The sequence below is a fragment of the Anabrus simplex genome, chromosome 2 (genome assembly GCF_040414725.1).
Source record: "Anabrus simplex isolate iqAnaSimp1 chromosome 2, ASM4041472v1, whole genome shotgun sequence".
NCBI classification, from domain to species: domain Eukaryota; kingdom Metazoa; phylum Arthropoda; class Insecta; order Orthoptera; family Tettigoniidae; genus Anabrus; species Anabrus simplex.
In genome coordinates, this window is record NC_090266.1 from 318,077,533 (window position 1) to 318,096,769 (window position 19,237).

At 41.9% G+C, this 19,237-nt stretch overlaps 1 protein-coding gene across 4 annotated transcripts in view; it reads right to left on the reverse strand.

Annotated features, from left to right (window-relative positions):
• The window catches only part of LOC136864091 (5'-AMP-activated protein kinase catalytic subunit alpha-2), a 460,086-nt gene that overhangs the window by 327,062 nt on the left and 113,787 nt on the right, over positions 1 to 19,237 (reverse strand). For all 4 annotated transcript variants that reach the window (XM_067140653.2, XM_068226161.1, XM_068226163.1 and 1 more), the window contains 3 exons: positions 16,269 to 16,497; positions 4,096 to 4,194; positions 1,558 to 1,628 (listed from right to left, as the gene is read on the reverse strand). In XM_067140653.2, the coding sequence (XP_066996754.1) occupies positions 1,558 to 1,628; positions 4,096 to 4,194; positions 16,269 to 16,497 (399 nt within the window). The remainder of the gene's footprint in view (positions 1 to 1,557; positions 1,629 to 4,095; positions 4,195 to 16,268; positions 16,498 to 19,237) is intronic.

Consider the following 19,237-nt stretch of genomic DNA (forward strand, 5'->3'; position numbering starts at 1 on the left):
TCTATCTTCTTCTCATCAAATTTAGCCAAATCAATCTTTTCTCACCAATTCAATTCAGTAGCTCTTCATTTGTGATTTGATCTATCTATCTCACCTTCAGTATTCTTCTGTAACACCACATTACAAAAGCTTCTATTCTCTTTCTGAGCTAGTTATCGTCCATGTTTCACTTCCATACAATGCCACGATCCACACGAAAGTCTTCAAAAAAAACTTTCTAATTCCGATATCAATGTTTGAAGTGAGCAAATTTCTTTTCTTAAGAAAGCTCTTCCTTGCTTGTGCTAGTCTGCATTTTATGTCCTGCTTACTTCTGCCATCGTTAGTTATTTTACTACCCAAGTAACAATATTCATCTACTTCCTTTAAGACTTCATTTCCTAATCTAATATTTCCTGCATCACCTGCCTTCATTTGACTGCACTCCATTACTTTTGTTTTGGAGTTATTTATTTTCATCTTGTACTCCCTACCCAAGACTTCATCCATACCATTCAGCAACTTCGAGATCTTCTGCAGTCTCAGATAAAATAACAATCTCATCGGCAAATCTCAAGGTTTTGATTTCCTCTCCTTGGACTGTGATGCCCTTTCCAAATTCCTCTTTGATTTTCTTTACTGCCTGTTCTATGTAAACACTGAAAAGGAGGGGGGACAAACTGCAGCCTTGCCTCACACTTTTCTGGATTGCTGCTTCTTTTTCAAAGCCCTCTATTCTTATTACTGCAGACTGATTTTTATACAGATTGTAGATAATTCTTCATTCTCGGTATCTGATCCCAATCATCTTCAGAATCTTAAATAGCTTGGTCCAATCAACATTATCGAATGCCTTTATTAATTTACGAATGCCATGTACGTAGGCTTGTCCTTGATTCGATCCTCTAAGATCAGACATAAAAGTTCCTACATTTCTTCTGAAGCCAAATTGATCTTCTCCCAACTCAGCTTCAACTTGTTTTTCCATTCTTCAGTAAATAATACGTGTTAAAATTTTGCAGGCATGAGATACCAAACAGTTTGGGTCACATAGCCGTGAGCTTGCATTTGAGAGACAGTTGGTTTGAACCCCACCACTGTCGGCAGCCCTGAAAACTGTTTTGCAGTTTCCCCATTTCCACACCAGGTAAATACAGAGGCAGAGCCTTAATTACGGCCATGGTCACTTCCTAAATAATAATGTTATTTGCTTTACATCCCACTAACTACTCTTTTACGGTTTTCGGAGACTCCAAGGTGCCGAAATTTAGTCCCGCAGGAGTCCTTTTACGTGCCAGTAAATCTACCAACACGAGGCTGTTGTATTTGAGCACCTTCAAATACCACCAGACTGAGCCAGGATCGAACCTGCCAAGTTGGGGTCAGAAGGCCAGTGCCTTAACCGTCTGAGCCACTCAGCCTGGCTATGGTCACTTCCTAATCCTAGCCCTGTTCTATCCCATAACTTATCGTAAGTCCTGCCTGAGTCAGTATGAGATAAAACAAATAGAAAACAACAACAACAACAGTAAAACAGAGTACCAAAATATGCAACAAAATTGTAATGTCCTTACTTACAAAATCTAAAGCCTTCATGGCTCTGTACACTTCATTCATAATGTCATTTGGTTTGCTCTGAGACCGGATACCTGTGGAAGAAAAAGTGGGATGGTAAGAATGAGAAAATAGCTGCATATGCCAAAAATATGTCATACATGACCCACAACAGTAACACATCATGAAATAATTTTTCCTCTGTTTTTCAATCAAGGGCAATATATTAAGTAAGAATGAAGATTATAACCACTTTTCATGGTTTGTTTCAGGCACATATTTATTTCCTTATATATTCGCTCCCCTTGTATGATTTGCTCCCTCCAAAAAGTTACAGGACATTTACTCAGAAATGTACCGTATTTACCCGAATAATCCCCGCCGTCGAATAATGCCGGCACCCTCATTTTAGGAAGGCTCATTTTGAAAAAATGAAATGAACTAAAATTCCTTCCATCGAAAGAGTAACGTAGGCATAAACAAATATTTCGTATCACTCCACGAGGTCCACGTGGTATTTATGCAAATATCACTGCTATGAAATATATTTTCCATGAAAATGAGCAAGTTGGCCTACTTGCGTGACAGGTATTTCATTAATCTGAACTTGCAATAGGCTCAATTCCCTGTAGATGGAAAGATTAGTTGTCTCTTGCATCACTAGAATCCTCTCCTAAATTATATTCGTCACACTCCACGTCTAAGGCCCGTATTCACCAACGCGAGTAAAAGCCTTTATCTTAGTTTAATGCTACGTAATCCGAGATAACAGTTAAGTTTGTATTCACCAACAACATTATCTCGGATAACGCGTATTACCACGGTTTAAAATTTTACCGGAGATTGGTTGGCCAGTAAAATGGGAAATCTAAGGTAGCCTTCCAAGATGGCTATTCGTAGACGACTGGAATATCTAATTGCTAGAGAAAATTACAGCGACAAGTAATATGATCAAGATTATGCAATTAACAAACGTCTTAGACAGATGAAAGTACGTGCGGCATATTTTGAGGATTACGACGACCAGACACATTTTAGGTTATCTAAAGCTTCGACACTGTCAGTGTTATCCATGATCGAACATAAGCTGGAATTCCGAACACACATATAAGCCTAAAATGAAATCTCAGTTATAGTTTATATCTTGTATGGTATGCGACTGGGTGACTTTTAAATAAAGAATGAAGAAATACTGCCTTACAATTTGAGTGAAATATACAATGGGTAGGCCATAATTTGTTTTCTTATTATCTTTGTTAATGCTTTCTGCTACCAAATTTAGTAACAATTCACTCTCTTGGAAAGTCATGTTAGACTCCTTTCTTCGCTTCTGCTCAATAGCCGACATAATTTATGCAAATTATTTGCAAACCCCGAATGGAATAAGAAACTTGGTTTACATTTCGATAGCGACGGCAGCACGTAGTCATTTGTTTTCCGTGCGGGCGTGCATTAGTAGAGTTTAAGAACCTTGGCGTTAGTATGAAAAATTTGCAGTTCAAACTCAGATTGAAATGAAAACAGTTTGAATATGGAAGTAAGCATTATCCGAGATAGACATTATCCGAATTTTGAAAATCTAAGATAACAGCAAAAGTAACCGACGTTTGTGAATATGAAACACTTCTCACACGCGGTCTCTTTTTACTGGACAGTAACACGACCGGTGGTGAATAATTCTTTTCGTGCAATGTAAACACTTGAAATACACACACCGGAGAAATCTGATGTTAGTTTTGCGATACAGTAAAACCTTGTTAATTCGAAGTCTTTGTAATACAGAAATCGGACTTCCAATTACGTGATTTCAAATTAACAGCCATCTTGTAATTCAGACATGCCAACCCTCGCCAGTTTTCACAGACTCTGCTTTTCCGCGTACTGCCTGCTACGTGATATTGTGGCGTTCCTTAAAACACTGAATACAAAAGAATTGTGATTTTACTCTATTTTCAACTATGAAACACACTATAGACACACGGAAGTGAGTGAAAGTGCAGAAAGCTAACCCTGCACGTTCCCGAAGACGCGTTCTATCGTGACGCAGAGAAATTTTGAATTTAAATTATTCTATAAAATACGGTACTATTTTTTAAAAATGTCAAGTCAGTTTATAATTAAAGTCGGAATTGTTTTCCGTTTAAATATGACATATGGTGACAGTTTTCTTCCATCTAGGGTTGCACGAAGCACAACTATACACTCAGCATCGAAAACTAGGTGAGCCAGTAGAGTGTTGGCAACCTTGACGCAAATAAAACCCACACCCCAATTTCTTGCCTCAACATTTTTTAAAAAATATGCGGGGATTATTCGTGTAAATATGGTATTTTCCTTTTGTAATGTCTCCCTTTTAGACTGAAAGTGCTTTTTCCTTTTATCTCGAGAGGAAACTGTTGTACAGATTTCCAAAAACAGAGCAATAAGTCTAGAAATGTCACTCACCCCCTTTACAGAGTAAAAGTAACCAGATTTCTCATCCACCCAACTACTGTACTTGCAGCTTAAGTCCATCAAGTCCAGAGATATACATTACACATCAGAAATGGCTCTGAAACTTACCAAGGTGCCATTTTGCTCGTTTGACAGGAGTACCTCTAGACTGTCTCTCGCCTCCAGAACTAGAAGTATTGGAACCCATGACACGATCCCGAAGAGCTGCTATGGAAAATACAACATATACAAAATAAAACATTTGTGATAAATTATCCTTTATAAAAGTTCTACATACAATCAATCATTATATATACACATAAATAGCAAATTTTCCCACCAAAAAAATTGTTACATAAAACAATAATGAAAAAATAAGGCCTAAATACAAACTAAAACCAATCTACAACATGGTCAGATTACGTAAGATTTTTTCTCCAAGTTTCTCGTCTAAAAACAATATTTCCATCTGGGGCTATTATCGTCATGCAACTAAGTAAAACCATGTTTACAATACATGCTGTGGTCATGTGATATCACTACATAAATATTGTAATGGTCCTAGAGTCCGCCATGTCAACTGGCAGTGGGCCCAGCCCGGCACCGTAAAGACCCACCCCTTATGCTTCAGCTGCGCCAATCACTAATAGCTAGGCCAGCCCCACTCGCTTCCGCTCGCGGTCCGTAGCAGAGGAGTATGGAGATGACTCCGCGATTAATCTGGAGTGTTCCATCTCGCGATGTTCCTGGATTCATCCAGCATCCGGACGATTCTAGAAGAGCCAGCGCAGGTATATAAGAGAGGAACGACCGGCTTAGAGTTAGTGAGAGTTAGACTGTGTTAGAAGTTGGTGTGGTTCAGTCGTGAGCGACTGCCAGTGTAGTGAAGTATGTGAACTGCCATGATTATCGGACTAGTGTGCTACAGTGCGGACTGTCGGCGAAGGAGAGAACGTGTAGCCGTGTGACGCAGGACCTTGTGTGTGAGTGTAAAACTGTGTAGTGTGAGAACAAGTGAGAAACGAAGGGGGAGAGAGCGCGCGAACTGTGTAATTTTGTGTTATGAGCAAAAGTTGTGTGTAGTCTTGTGTAGTGTAGTTTAGTGCCTAGCTAATAAATCTTAGTATTGAATTTACCAGTTTAGTGTTAATTGATCATACTACCCCGTCAACTCGTTACAACTGGTGTCAGAATCGGGATCGACTGGTAGCAGTAATTTCATAAATAGGAATTTCTAGTGAATCGTAAAATGGATATCGAACAGTTTCAGGCTCTCCTCAGTAAGTTCACTGAACTCTCATCCAAACAGGACGAAATCAAGAGCGAACTGAAAATGGAATTAAGTGAACTTAAGGGTGGACAAGGTAAATTAGAACACGAAATGCGCTCTCTCGAAAGAAAATTAAAGAGTGACATTATGCAGGACGTACAGGAACTGGTTGAAAAACAGATCAAAGAAATATTGCAGGTTGTGGAGTCAGGGGTTCGAGACCTGAAAGAAGAAGTAAGTGCCCTACGTACGAGAGTGACAGCCATGGAGACTCGTGCTAGGGCCACCCTCAGCAACAGCGGCTCCAGCGCCGGGAAAGTAAAACCCCTGCGCTTTGACGGGACAACATCTTGGCGGATCTTCCGGGCCCAATTCGAGACCGTGCGCGGGCACAACGGTTGGACATCGGAGGAAAGGGCCGTGTACCTAATCGCCGCACTGCAAGGACCAGCAGCGGAAGTACTACACAGCCTTCAGCTGGGTGCCACTTACGACAAGATCGTTAGAGCGCTCGACAGCCGGTACGGTGACCACCAGCTGGCAGCCGCCTACCGAGTCCAGCTGAGGAAGAGGACCCAGCACCTAATGAGACGCTGCAAGAATTCGCGCAAGATGTGGAGCAGATAGCCCACAAGGCTCTGGATGGGCTGCCTCTGGACCACATTCAGCAGGAGGCAGCCTATACATTCATTGATGGGCTCCGCGACGCTGAGATCCATCAAAAGCTGATGCTCAGCGGGGAGCATGACCTCAGAGAGGCCCTGACATTAGCAATGAGGGTGGAGGCACTGAAGGGAGCAGTGGCACCGTAACCAAGGATACGAGCCGTGAGAAGCGAGGATGCGCTGGAGACCAGCGCCGTTATGGGAGAATGACGCACGCCGCCGTCGAGATGCCGACGCACCAACGAGATCACCTGTTGGAATTGCGGCGAGCGTGACCACCTGCAGATGAACTGCCGTATGGAGGCGCCCCTGATTCAGGGAAACGGGTAAGGGCCGACAAGGAGAGGGGCTCGTCAGCACCGTCACTACTGCCCCTCGTTTCACGCTAAATGTGGTCACCGAATGGAGCGACGACAGCTTATTCACCGACAGGTGGCTCGGAGACAGGCCGTGCCGAGTCACGATAGACACGGGGGCGGCACGGACCATCGCCAGGCCGGACATCGCTGAGGGACAGCCAGAGATGGAACCCCACCGCCCTTTGCTGCGGACGGCCTCAGGAGACACCATCCCTGTTTTGAAGGAGGCGCTACTTCAACTAACGCTGGGACAACGCCTACGAGTCTGGGCCTTCGTCGCCGCCATCACGGATGAGGTCATCCTGGGCCTAGACACGCTACGGAAATACGAGGCGACTGTCGACGTGGGACGACATGTATTGTGGCTCGGCAAACAAGAGATAATGCTGCGACGCCCAGGGACGCAACCTGGAGTAGCGCGGTTAACGTTGGCCAGCGACGAAGTGATACCATCTAACAGCGAGATGATGGTTACGGCACGGTTAGAGGAACCCATACAAGGGGACAGCGTGCTCGTGGAACCTGGTTCACCGACCACCGATCAAGGACTCTACCTGGCCAGGATGCTCGTTCCGAATATTGAATTCGACGTCACGGGAGCAGAGGGTACCCAGCGGGACCGAGCTTGGGACTTGTGAACCAGTCACGTGCGTTGTGCCAGTGGACAACGAAGACGCACAGACCATGGAAGCAGGCGAAGGATTGGATAAGATCCGGAAGATTATATCCGACAGCCGGAAACATTTAGAGGAGAGACAGCTCAGGGAGGTTAAGGAACTAATCCATGAGTTTCAGGACATTTTCACTGCTACCGGAGGTGACTACGGAAAGACGGACAGAGTGTACCATCGCATTATCACCGGCGACGCCGCTCCAATCCGACAGCCACCCCATAGAGTACCCCTGGCGAAGAAGGTGGAAATCGACCAGATGCTAGATGACATGAAACAGCAGGGAGTCATCGAGGAGTCGAACAGCCCGTGGTCATCGCCAGTCGTCCTGGTGAAGAAAAAGAACGGCGAACTCCGTTTCTGCGTTGATTACCGGAAGTTGAATAACGTCACGAGGAAGGACTTTTTCCCGTTACCTCGGATAGATGACACCCAGTAACCGTACGTATGTACGATCCCCGAGTTTTTAGGTTAGAAAATTTTCGTATATAGTTTGTAATGTTAAAATCATGTAATTTTGTTTATTTACAATGTAAAAATGTAATATTATAAGAAGAATGTGTAGTTAGGGAATATTGCATATGTGCATCATTATATTTTGTATAAATTTCCTTTTGGGTAAGAGTCTGTAAATATGGCCTAGCCGTAAGGATTGTGCAACCGGGAAAACAGCGACTATATCGGGAAGGACGGTTGAGGTCAGTTGTGTGTGTTGCAACGAAGTGGCTTGGAAACACGGGGTACGGCAGGTTGTATCGGTTGAAGAATTGGAGTGGATCAATGTGGACATACATGAGTGGACGTTCTATGTCACATCAAATACTCGATAGCCAATGCGAGGGCTTTGTTTTGAGCGAGGTTTGGGTTGACTGAGTGACGCGGGAAGAAGTGCCTGTGAGAACGTTGCTACCAGTAAACTTTTCAGGACGCTATAACCACGTGTAGCAAGCCTATATAAGTGTGTACGCGTGTGCGGCGAGTGATTCTCATTCTGATTCTGATACTTATTCTGATTCTGACTCTGATGCTGATTCTGTGTGTTTCTCATTTATACCGGTCTGCGGGAGCTACGTATTTGCGCAGTTTGCTATGCGATCTGCTATTGTTCGTGAGTATCTGTTACGGAGTGAACATGGTATAATCACAACGACTTACCGGCTTTGCAGTGGACTTTCTGTAAAAGAAAGTGTTTGTAGCCTGTCAGCCGAGTATGCAGCTTCAGTTGATGGAGAATTTTGCTGTTTGCTTGCCTCCGGACATGTAACACTTTCTGTCCAGCCGGCAATTGGAAAGGATTCAAGACGTCGACGAAGAAGTGTAAATAAGGTTAGGGATGCTCTTCGTAAAGAAGGTTGCATCCATATGTAGAGAAATAGTCATCGTACTTTTCTCTACCAGATTAGGATTCACGGTAACGGTGGAGTGCAGTGGGGCTCCTACCTGGAGGTATGTTAAAAGTATAATGATGTTTTATTTTTTATTGGTGATTTTAGTGGTTTGTAATTTGCCTTTGTAGACGGCAAACACGAGTTGGTCTCGTTAAATGATATTTTATTTTATTGGTGATTTTAGTGGTTTGTAATTGGTCTTTGTAAACGACAAACGAGTAAATCTCGTGAAGATATGATTCTGTTGGGTAGTATTGTGTATATTTGCTCTATGTAAACGGCAAGCACTAAGTGGGTTGCATAAGTGTTGATTTTTGTTGGTGTTTGTCACATATTAGTTCTTATTCTGGGAGTAAAGTCATAGAATCAAACTTAGAGTCTTTTGTCTGTGGAGTAAGGCTGAACCTGGTATGTTACCCAAATTTAATTTCAGGGGTTATATAGCAACAGGTAAGGTCATAAAGTAAGTCTGGAGCCTCGTCAGCCTGATGACCGTCGCCTTGGGAGAGGGAGTGGCTCGTTGCTCTACATAATTAAATATTCCTGCAATTGTTTTGCAGGTGGCGCCCATTATCCTTGTTATTTACACTTATTTGAGTCAACGTTTATCTGTTCAGTATTTCAATAGATTGCAGTAGTTGCAACCCTGGATACGTTATCTGGAGCCGAGTGGTTTTCGACTCTGGACTTGAAGTCTGGATACTGGCAAGTAGCGCTCCATCCAGAAGATAAGGAGAAGACGGCATTCTCAACCGGCCAAGGGCTCTACCAGTTCACCGTGATGCCCTTCGACTACTGCAACGCGCCAGCGACTTTCGAGCGACTGATGGAGGCCGTGCTGAGGGGGCTAACTCACGACGCTTGCCTCGTGTACCTGGATGACATAATTATTGTGGGACGCACGTTCGAAGAGCACGTGGAGAACCTGCGGAAAGTGTTCGAGAGGCTACGTGGGGCTCACCAAAAGTTAAATCCCGGAAAATGCCAGCTGTTCCAGGAGGAGGTCCGCTACCTGGGCCACATCGTGTCATCGGAGGGAGTAGCCACGGATCCGGAGAAGTTAGAAGCCGTCAGGGACTGGCCGGTGCCGAAGGACGAGTGAGAACTAAGGAGTTTTCTCAGCCTTTGCACGTATTGCCGCAGACTTATAGCTGGCTACACAGACATCTCAAAGCCTCTTACACGGCTCACTGAGGAGAGGAGGTCTTTCCAATGATCAAACGAGGCGGAGGCTGCCTTCCGGAAGCTGAAGGAGTCGATGTGTACTGCACCCATCCTCGGATACCCCAAGCCTGGGGAGAAGTTCATCGTCGATACAGACGCCAGCGACGTGGGAATTGGTGGGGTACTGTCACAAGCGCAAGACGGCCAGGAGGTGATCGCCTATTTCAGCAAGACTTCGTCAAAAGCTGGGAGAAATTACTGCGTGATGCGTTGGGAATTGCTGGCCATCGTGAAGACCTTGGAGCACTTCCACAAGTATCTGTATGGGCAGCCTTTCCGCCTGCGCACCGACCACTCCGCATTGACCTGGCTCCTAAACTTCAGAAACCTGGAAGGTCAGACAGCTCTCTGGGTGCAACACCTTCAGGAGTACGACTTCACCACCGAGCACCGACATGGAAAGAAGCACTGCAACGCCGACGCTCTACCGAGAAGACCGTGCCCTGCGAACTGTACACACTGCCAGAAAGTGGAGAGACAGGCACGCATCGTGGACGTCCGGGCCGTGAGGGCCACCGCCGCTGAAGGATGGGATCGAGGCGCCCTCAGGAGGGAGCAGCTGAAGGACGACGACATCAGGCTGATGTTACGAGAAGTAGAGTCGGGGCAGAGGCGGGAATGGAAACCGCCGAATGCAGTCCAACCTAAAAGGCGTACTGGGCCCAGTGGTCGTCTCTCATGGTTAGTGACGGGGTACTTACCCGCACGTGGGAATCAACCGACGGAAAGAAGCACATTGCACAGCTGATAATCCCCAGGAGCATGAGAAAAGAGGTGCTGACCGAGTTGCATGCGGGCGCTACTGCCGGCCACTTGGGAGTGAATCACTAGATCGTGCCCGACAGCGTTACTACTGAGTGCGCTTTAGGAGCGATGTCGAGATGATGTGCCAGCTGTGCGACACCTGCACAGCAAGCCGGGGTCCACGTACCAGGAGTAGGGGCCAAATGATGCAGTACAATGTTGGAGCACCATTTGAGAGGATTGCCATTGATGTCGCTGGACCATTCCCCAAATCCGACGCCGGGAACCGTTACCTACTCCTGGCTATGGACGACTTCACAAAGTGGCCGGAGGTCTACGCCATCCCCAACCAAGAGGCATCGACAGTGCCCGAGGTTTTGAACACCTCCCTTGGTAAGTTATTCCAATCCCTAACTCCCCTTCCTATAAACAAGTATTTGCCCCAATTTGTCCTCTTGAATTCCAATTTTATCTTCATATTGTGATCCTTCCTACTTTTAAAGACACCACTCAAACTTATTCGTCTACTGATATCCTCCCACGCCATCTCTCCACTGCCAGCTCGGAACATACCACTTAATCGAGCAACTCCTCTCCTTTCTCCCAAGTCTTCCCAGCCCAAACTTTGCAACATTTCTGTAACACTGCTCTTTTGTTGGAAATCACCCAGAACAAATCGAGCTGCTTTTCTTTCGATTTTTTCCAGTTCTTGAATCACGTAATCCTGGTGAGGGTCCCATACACTGGAACCATACTCTAGTTGGGGTCTTACCAGAGACTTATATGCCCTCTCCTTTACATCCTTACTACAACCCCTAAATACCCTCATAACCATGTGCAGAGATCTGTACCCTTTATTAACAATCATATTTATGTGATTACCCCAATGAAGGTATTTTCTTATATTAACACCTAGGTACTTACAATGATCCTCAAAAGGAACTTTCATCCCATCAATGCATTAATTAAAACTGAGAGGACTTTTCCTATTTGTGAAACTCACAACCTCACCTTTAACCCCGTTTATCATCATACCATTACCATTGCCTGCTGTCCATCTCACAACATTATCGAGGTCATTTTGCAGTTTCTCACAATCTTGTAACTTATTTATTACTCTGTACAGAATAACATCATCTGCAAACAGCCTTATCTCTGATTCCACTTCTTTACACATATCATTGATATATATAAGAAAACATAAAGGTCCAATAATACTGCCTTGAGGAATGCCCCTCTTAATTATTACAGGATCAGATAAAGCTTCGCCTACTCTAATTCTCTGAGTTCTATTTTCTAGAAATACAGTCACTCTTTTTCTAGTCCAATAGCACTCATTTTTGCCAGCAGTCTTCCATGATCTACCCTATCAAATGCCTTAGATAGGTCAATCACAATACTGTCCATTTGGCCTCCTGAATCCAGGATATCTGCTATATCTTGCTGAAATCCTACAAGATGAGCTTCAGTGGAATAACCTTTCCTAAACCCAAACTGCCTTTTGTCAAACCAGTTATTAATTTTGCAAACATGCCTTATATAATCAGAAAGAATGCTTTCCCAAAGGTTACATACAATGCATGTCAAACTGACTGGCCTGTAATTTTCAGCATTACGTCTGTCACCCCTTCCTTTATACACAGGGGCTACTATAACAACTCTCCATTCATTTGGTATAGCTCCTTCAACCAAACAATAATCAAATAAGTATTTCAGATATGGTACTATATCCCATCCCATTGCCTTTAGTATATCCCCAGAAATCTTATCAATTCCAGGTGCTTTTCTAGTTTTCAACTTTTGTATCTTACTGTAAATGTCATTGTTATCATAGGTAAATTTTAATACTTCTTTAGTATTACTCGGCCGGGCTGAGTGGCTCAGACGGTTAAGGCGCTGGCCTTCTAACCCCAACTTGGCAGGTTCGATCCTGGCTCAGTCCGGTGGTATTTGAAGGTGCTCAAATACGACAGCCCTGTGTCAGTACATTTGCTGGCACGTAAAAGAACTCCTGCGGGACTAAATTCTGGCACCTCAGCGTCTCCGAAGACCTTAAAAAGTAGTTAGTGGGACGTAAAGCAAATAACATTATTATTTATTATTAGTATTACTCACCTCCCCTATCTGAACATTATCCTTGTAACCAACAATCTTTACATACTGCTGACTGAATACTTCAGCCTTTTGAAAATCCTCACATACACACTCCCCTTGTTCATTAATGATTCCTGGAATGTCCTTCTTTGAACTTGTTTCTGCCTTCAAGTACCTATACATACCCTTCCATTTTTCAATAAAATTTGTATGACCACCAATTATGCTTGCCATCATGATATCCTTAGCTGACTTCTTTGCTAGATTCAATTTCCTAGTAAGTTCTTTCAATTTCTCCTTGATTCCATAACCATTTATAACTATTTCGTTCCAACCTGCACCTCCTTCTTAGTCTCTTTATTCTCTGTTATAATATAGTGGATCCTTACCATTCCTTACCACCTTTAAAGGTACAAACCTATTTTCACATTCCTCAACAATTGCTTTAAACCCATCCCAGAGTCTCTTTACATTTTTATTTACCATTTTCCAGCGATGATAGTTACTTTTTAAAAACTCCCTCATGCCTGTTTTATCAACCATATGGTACTGCCTAATAGTCCTAATTTTAATATCTTCCTTTCTTTCATGTTTATTTTTAGCTACCACAAAAACAGCTTCATGATCACTAATACCATCTATTACTTCGGTTTCTCTATAGAGATCATCTGGTTTTATTAGCACCACATCCAAAATATTCTTCTCTCTAGTTGGTTCCATCACTTTCTGAATCAGCTGCCCTTTCCATATTAACTTATTTGCCATTTGTTGTTCATGCTTCCTTGTCGTTCGCATTAACTTCCCAACTGACATTTGGTAAATTGAGATCACCTGCTACTATCACATTCCTTTCCATATCATTTCCAACATAGCTGATTATCTTATCAAATAATTCTGAATAAGTGTCAGCGCTACCCTCTCCCGGTCTGTACACTCCAAAGACATCAAGTTGCCTATTATCTTTAGAGAAGAGCCTTACACCCAGAATTTCATACTTTTCATCCTTAACTTTTTCGCAGCTTACAAATTCTTCTTTCACCAGAATGAATAATCCCCCTCCTGCCATTCCTATCCTATCCCCACGATACACACTCCAGTTCCATGAGAATATTTCTGCATCCATTATATCATTTCTCAGCCATGATTCAACTCCTATTACAATATCTGGTAAGTATATATCTTTTTTTTTTTTTTTGCTAGGGCCTTCACATCGCACCGACACAGATAGGTCTTATGGCGACGATAGGATAGGAAAGGCCTAGGAGTTGGAAGGAAGCGGCCGTGGCCTTAATTAAGGTACAGCCCCAGCATTTGCCTGGTGTGAAAATGGGAAACCACGGAAAACCATCTTCAGGGCTGCCGATAGTGGGATTCGAACCTACTATCTATTCAATTACTTAATTTGATTCCTTTGCTTAGAACGCTTCTACAGTTGAGCACTAACATTTGAATCACGAACTAAAGATTGCAAAAAATGATAAGGAAAGAAAAGATATAATTTTCAGACAACCCTTCCATAAGAAACAAGTGAAGATCTTTTACAATTATTTGAAAGAAAAAGAGAAAGTTTGCTACTTGCTGTCATTTGACTGTCAGAAGAACCACATCTTGCCAAAAGTCAGTAACCAATCTGCTCATTATCCAGAATTTCTGCCCATACTTGTCGGGCTTCAATGACATAAATTGCAGAAATCAACACTGAGTTTTACTGGGAAACAGTTGCTCATCTACACTGATCCAAGACCCATGTATACCATATAAGGGGAACAAAAGGGAAGCAAAATTACATACATAGGAAGCATGTTTTTGTAAAATCCAATAGGGGTCAGAAATGAACCTTCTGTCATTCTAGGTTAAGTGAAATATGGGGGCCAAACTGTTCGGGCTGGGACATCCAAATTTTGACTACAGTAAATAAAGCCTAAATGCGAAAAGTTGCCTACTCTAAACTAACTCTAACAAGGAGAGGCCAGATCCTGCGTCCAACCGATTTCAACGAGCTTCGATGCATCTTTAGGGGGACACTCAACAGTAACTCATGTAAAAAGGTTTAGGTTAATACGCTTTCATTTTCGAAAAAATTGAGGTGAAATGTCATGATGCAGGATCTGCTTTGGACCAAGTAGAGGTGATAGAACACTAAAAGGCGAATCAAGTTTACTTAAATATGTCAGGTCTGCAACCTAATAATTTCCAAAAAATTCATCAATCCCCAATTCCAATGCAACGTATGTATACTTGAAGAGTTATGCTGCAGGCAACCAGAATGGTAGCCGAGTGGTCATTGTACTTGTCTGTGAACCCCGACAACGTGAGTTTGTGTCTAGTCACAGCTATTCAAAATATATATATTTTATGATGACAGGGGTTGGAAGAGGGATGTGTGAGGTGGCCATTATTAGCTATATTCCTGCTCCCTCTCAACAGTCAATCTGGTGTTTGTATCAGTATCACATGCACACAACTTACAAAGAACACAGGGAGAGTCTCAAATAGCTATATATATTTACATCTCAAACTTCTAGCTTCCCTTCTTTCCTCAATAATTTACTTCAAATTATTTTCTTTTCAGACATTCACTTCAAACCAAATTAAACAACAGATCACTACATCTGACGGAAAGGAATACCTATTCAAAATTATAAATCAAGTTGCTGGTCTATACAGATAGGAATGCCAACTCCCAGATCAACTCAGGAACATTCGACTGCTGTACGAGCGACGACATAGTTCAGCATCAACCACAGCAGTTTTGATGCATCATTTAGTTTCAATTTTGGATGTGTTGTTCGGACTTCATCAATGTTTTAAATTAAGATTGTAAATTGTGGCATACCAAAGTGTTTATTATTGCTTATATGTGTACACATGTCCTCCAATAGTAGCATGGCTGAAGATATCCCAATATATATATGGGATCGAAACTAGTCCCAGTTTTATGAGACAATATACTGTACAAGATTATGGCATTGAAGGGGTGGATCTACCCTTTGATAGTGATCAGTTGTCAATACGGACCATAATGAAACTCGCAACTTATGTATCTGTGTCGGTGCAATGTAAAGCAACTTGTATGTCTTTTTTTTTTTTTTAATATGCCTGCAAACAGACTCGAACTCATGACGTCAAGGTCCACTGACAAGTATGGTGACCACTCTGCTACCACTCTGGTTGACTGTGGTGTAACTCTCCAAGTATATATGAGTTGCAATGAAATCGGGGATTCATGAATTTTTCAGAAATTATTAGGTTGTGGACATTTCACCTCAATTTTTTCAAAAACTAAAGCGTGTTGACCTAAACCCTTCAACACGAGTTACTGCTGAATGTCCCCTAACAGGTACATCAAAGCTCGTTGAAATCAGTTGGACGCAGGGTCTGGCCTCTCCTTGTAAGACAAATTATAGGGCAACAGCAAAGCGCTGAATTCATGAGAGAGTCAAAAATGACCCTTCTGTATTTCAAGTGTTAAAAGATATTTCATTATTAATATTATGGGGTAAATTAACTATCCTACACATTAAATCAGGAGTTACGACAATCTTCCTTGATTTCAATGACAAATAATACCTCTAACCTCTTTCAACTTGCTGGCCATTGGAAGCATGTCATCAGCTTGAAAATGTAAGCAGCAAAAATTCACGTTAGTTTGACAACAGTATCCTATAATTTATTGTTTTCTTCCAAACAGTACAATTAATTATTTTAAATATATAGCATATTTTCAAATATCCTACACCTAAATGCTCAATAATAATAATTCTGAAGTTCTAATTTCAATCAGAGGGACACTACTATATACTTCTTGCTTATCTTAACAAAAGATGGAAATCAACAAAAGTGTGATTTGAAAACTTATCTAAGTTCAACATCATGAAATTACTTACGAGCTATCCTCTCCGGATGAGGCCGTATAGGACTAGGGGTCAACTCATTCGGGCTAAAGGAGACCGGTGGTGGGCTGCTGGCCACATAGAAATCCTTTAGCTCAGCTTTAGCAGCTTCATCAGCAATTCGCTTATTATCTATTATTAAGTGGTAAGCTATTGCGAGCTGGTCATGAGGATCACCACTTAACAGAGCACCATGAACTTCATTTTCTTTTACACCAAATTTCTAGAAACAAACAAGGAATTTTACTGGGAATAGAAACAAGACTATTTTAAAACTAATGTTCAATAAATTTACAGGTTCATATTTTCACATAAATAAGCCTGATTATTCCAAAGTGAGTATTTACAGAGAAAATAATAGGAGGAAGACAACAGGGAAAGCCCAGAAAAAGGTGGATGGATATGGTGGAAGAGAGTAAATATAGAGAAGAGAGGAACAAAAGCAGAAAAAATATTGGAGGAAAGGAGTGGTAGAGAGAGAGAAAATTGTGGCATTCCTTGATTCAAAACCCGACCCAGAAGACTGGAATTGGTAAATGAAGAATAAAAGAAGCCTGATTATTTAATACACATACAGTACTTTGCAAAGTACCATAGTATTACACATTCAACTAAAGTAAGATTTAAGATAACAAGCATGTTCAGAAAAGTTATAACCACTAACAATAATGAGGATTACACAGATCTGAAATAAATAAGATGACCGATCTCTTGATTCCATAAGCGAGTTCAAGTCTCAAAAAATAAGTTCTTCAGACAAAACTCTTGTGGATTATTTTTCAAAGTGAGTTCATAAATATTTTGGCTCAACAATTTGAGGTAATAATTGATAAGAAAAGATCTGAAATTCTCTGTATCATTCTATGAGGGGGAATCTGTTTTCCATTATAATCACGGCTACATTCGTCAACAGAATCAGCATTACAGTATTTGGATCAACAATTACTTATTTCATATGTAAAGGAGGTTAGAAATATAAACAAAATTTACCCGAAGAAAGAGTAAAAGACAGTAATGGTACTCACAATACTCCCCATCCAAGCCAAGACTTCTTGGTCAGCAAAACGATAGGCAGTCTAGCACATCCTTAGAGTCTATTTTATTCATACAATTCAAAATTTGCCGTTCAGTAGAATATATTTCCTTCCCTCTGTGAAACCATCAGTCTAATAGAGGCTTCATAATGTGAGAGTGAGTGAGTGAGTGAGTGAGTGAGTGAGTGAGTGAGTGAGCATTTTTCCAGTTTCAAGTTGTAAGGTGATGATGCTTACTGTTACAGGGGCCTAACCTCTAGGTCATTGGCCCAGTTGTAAGGAGTTATGTACTCTTACAATGTCCACGGGGGTCTGCATAACCTTCAAGAGAATAATTCAAAACCATGGTTGCTTACAATAAATAGCTACGGGAAATTTATCTAACAAGAGCTAATACAGTCTACCAACAGTTCATGCCAACATGATTTTTTTTTTTTTTTACAATCTGCTTTACGTTGCACCAACACAGATAGATCTTATGGCAATGACTGGATAGGAAAGGGCTAGGAGTGCAACGGAACCGACTGTGGCCTTAAGGTACACCCCCAGCATTTGCCTGGTGTGAAAATGGGAAACCATGGAAAACCATCTTCAGGGCTACCAAGAGCAGGATTCAAACCCACTACATTCCGAATACAAGCTGATAGTCCACATAGAATCATTCTGCTGTACACCAACCCTATGGATATGTGAAAATCTGTTGACTGCATTTTACAATGCACTTATGTAATGATCTAGGAGAAGTACGTCAAACTTGAGGGCCACATACGGCCTCAGCTTATGGGAAAATAAGTCAAATGCAGCCTGACTTCAGAGTGTTTGTACATCAAGTGGAATTTCTCATATTTAATAGAACAGTGGACACTCAGCAGGTTCAGGATATAGAAACAGAATGGGTGGCATACAGGGATGCTGTAATGGAAGCAGCAACAGAATGCTTGAAAATCTTGAAAATCAATTCAACTACCCTTGTCAGTACTATGAACAGAGCTTGTAGGGAAGTACCAGACTGTGTCAAAAAGAGGCAAAGGAAAAGCTGTATACCAGAGCACTGCTGAAGATCAATGATGCTACACTAACAGTCTATCAAAAATGTTTTCATTCCGAGTACTATGCATCAAGGTGTTAAAATTGAGGGTGGTGAAAAGAAAACCAGACACCATAACTCTTTATAACGCATCTAAATATGGGGTTGATGTGATCCTGTACGTACTCAGCGAAAGCACCATCCAGGCAATGGCCAGTTCACACTTTTTAAAACTTATTGAATTTGGTAGAATTTGTACAACGCACTAAACGAGACTAAACTTAAATGCAGATAATACATTCTGCAGCTGGGAGAGGAACTAATTGAAATTTATGCAGCAGGTAGGGTGGTTAACACCAGAGCTGATATCCCTGAAGAAATTCCTGACAGACAAGAGAAGCACACTCATCAAGTCAAGACTAACCACACTGGAAACAAGTCATCTGCAGAAATACTGTTTGTAGCAAATGCACAGCCAAAGACTTCTACATATGCTCCTCATGCAACAGTAAAGTGTAAAGGCAGCAACGCATGTTTGAAATTTGTAATGTAGATCGTCCTAAGTTATTCATTTACTGTTTAATACTAAATAAATATGTTGTAATTCTCCAGAATTTAATATTTAGTGATCAATAACTCCATTTCTTAATCGAAAGTCACATGAAAGGAAAGTGGGTCACAAGTGGCCCTTCCGTGGTTCTAGGGGTGAACCAAACTGTCACAGTTCTAGTGTTCAAGCATTCCTATAACTGCAACAATAACAAAACTGACCTATTCAAGATATTCCGGTTTGATTTATACTGCGCTTGATATAAGCAGCCAGTTTTATATTTATTCATTCAAAGAAAACCGGCACGTTATAGTGGTATCATCTACAAAGGTACAGAGTTTAAGTGTACAAA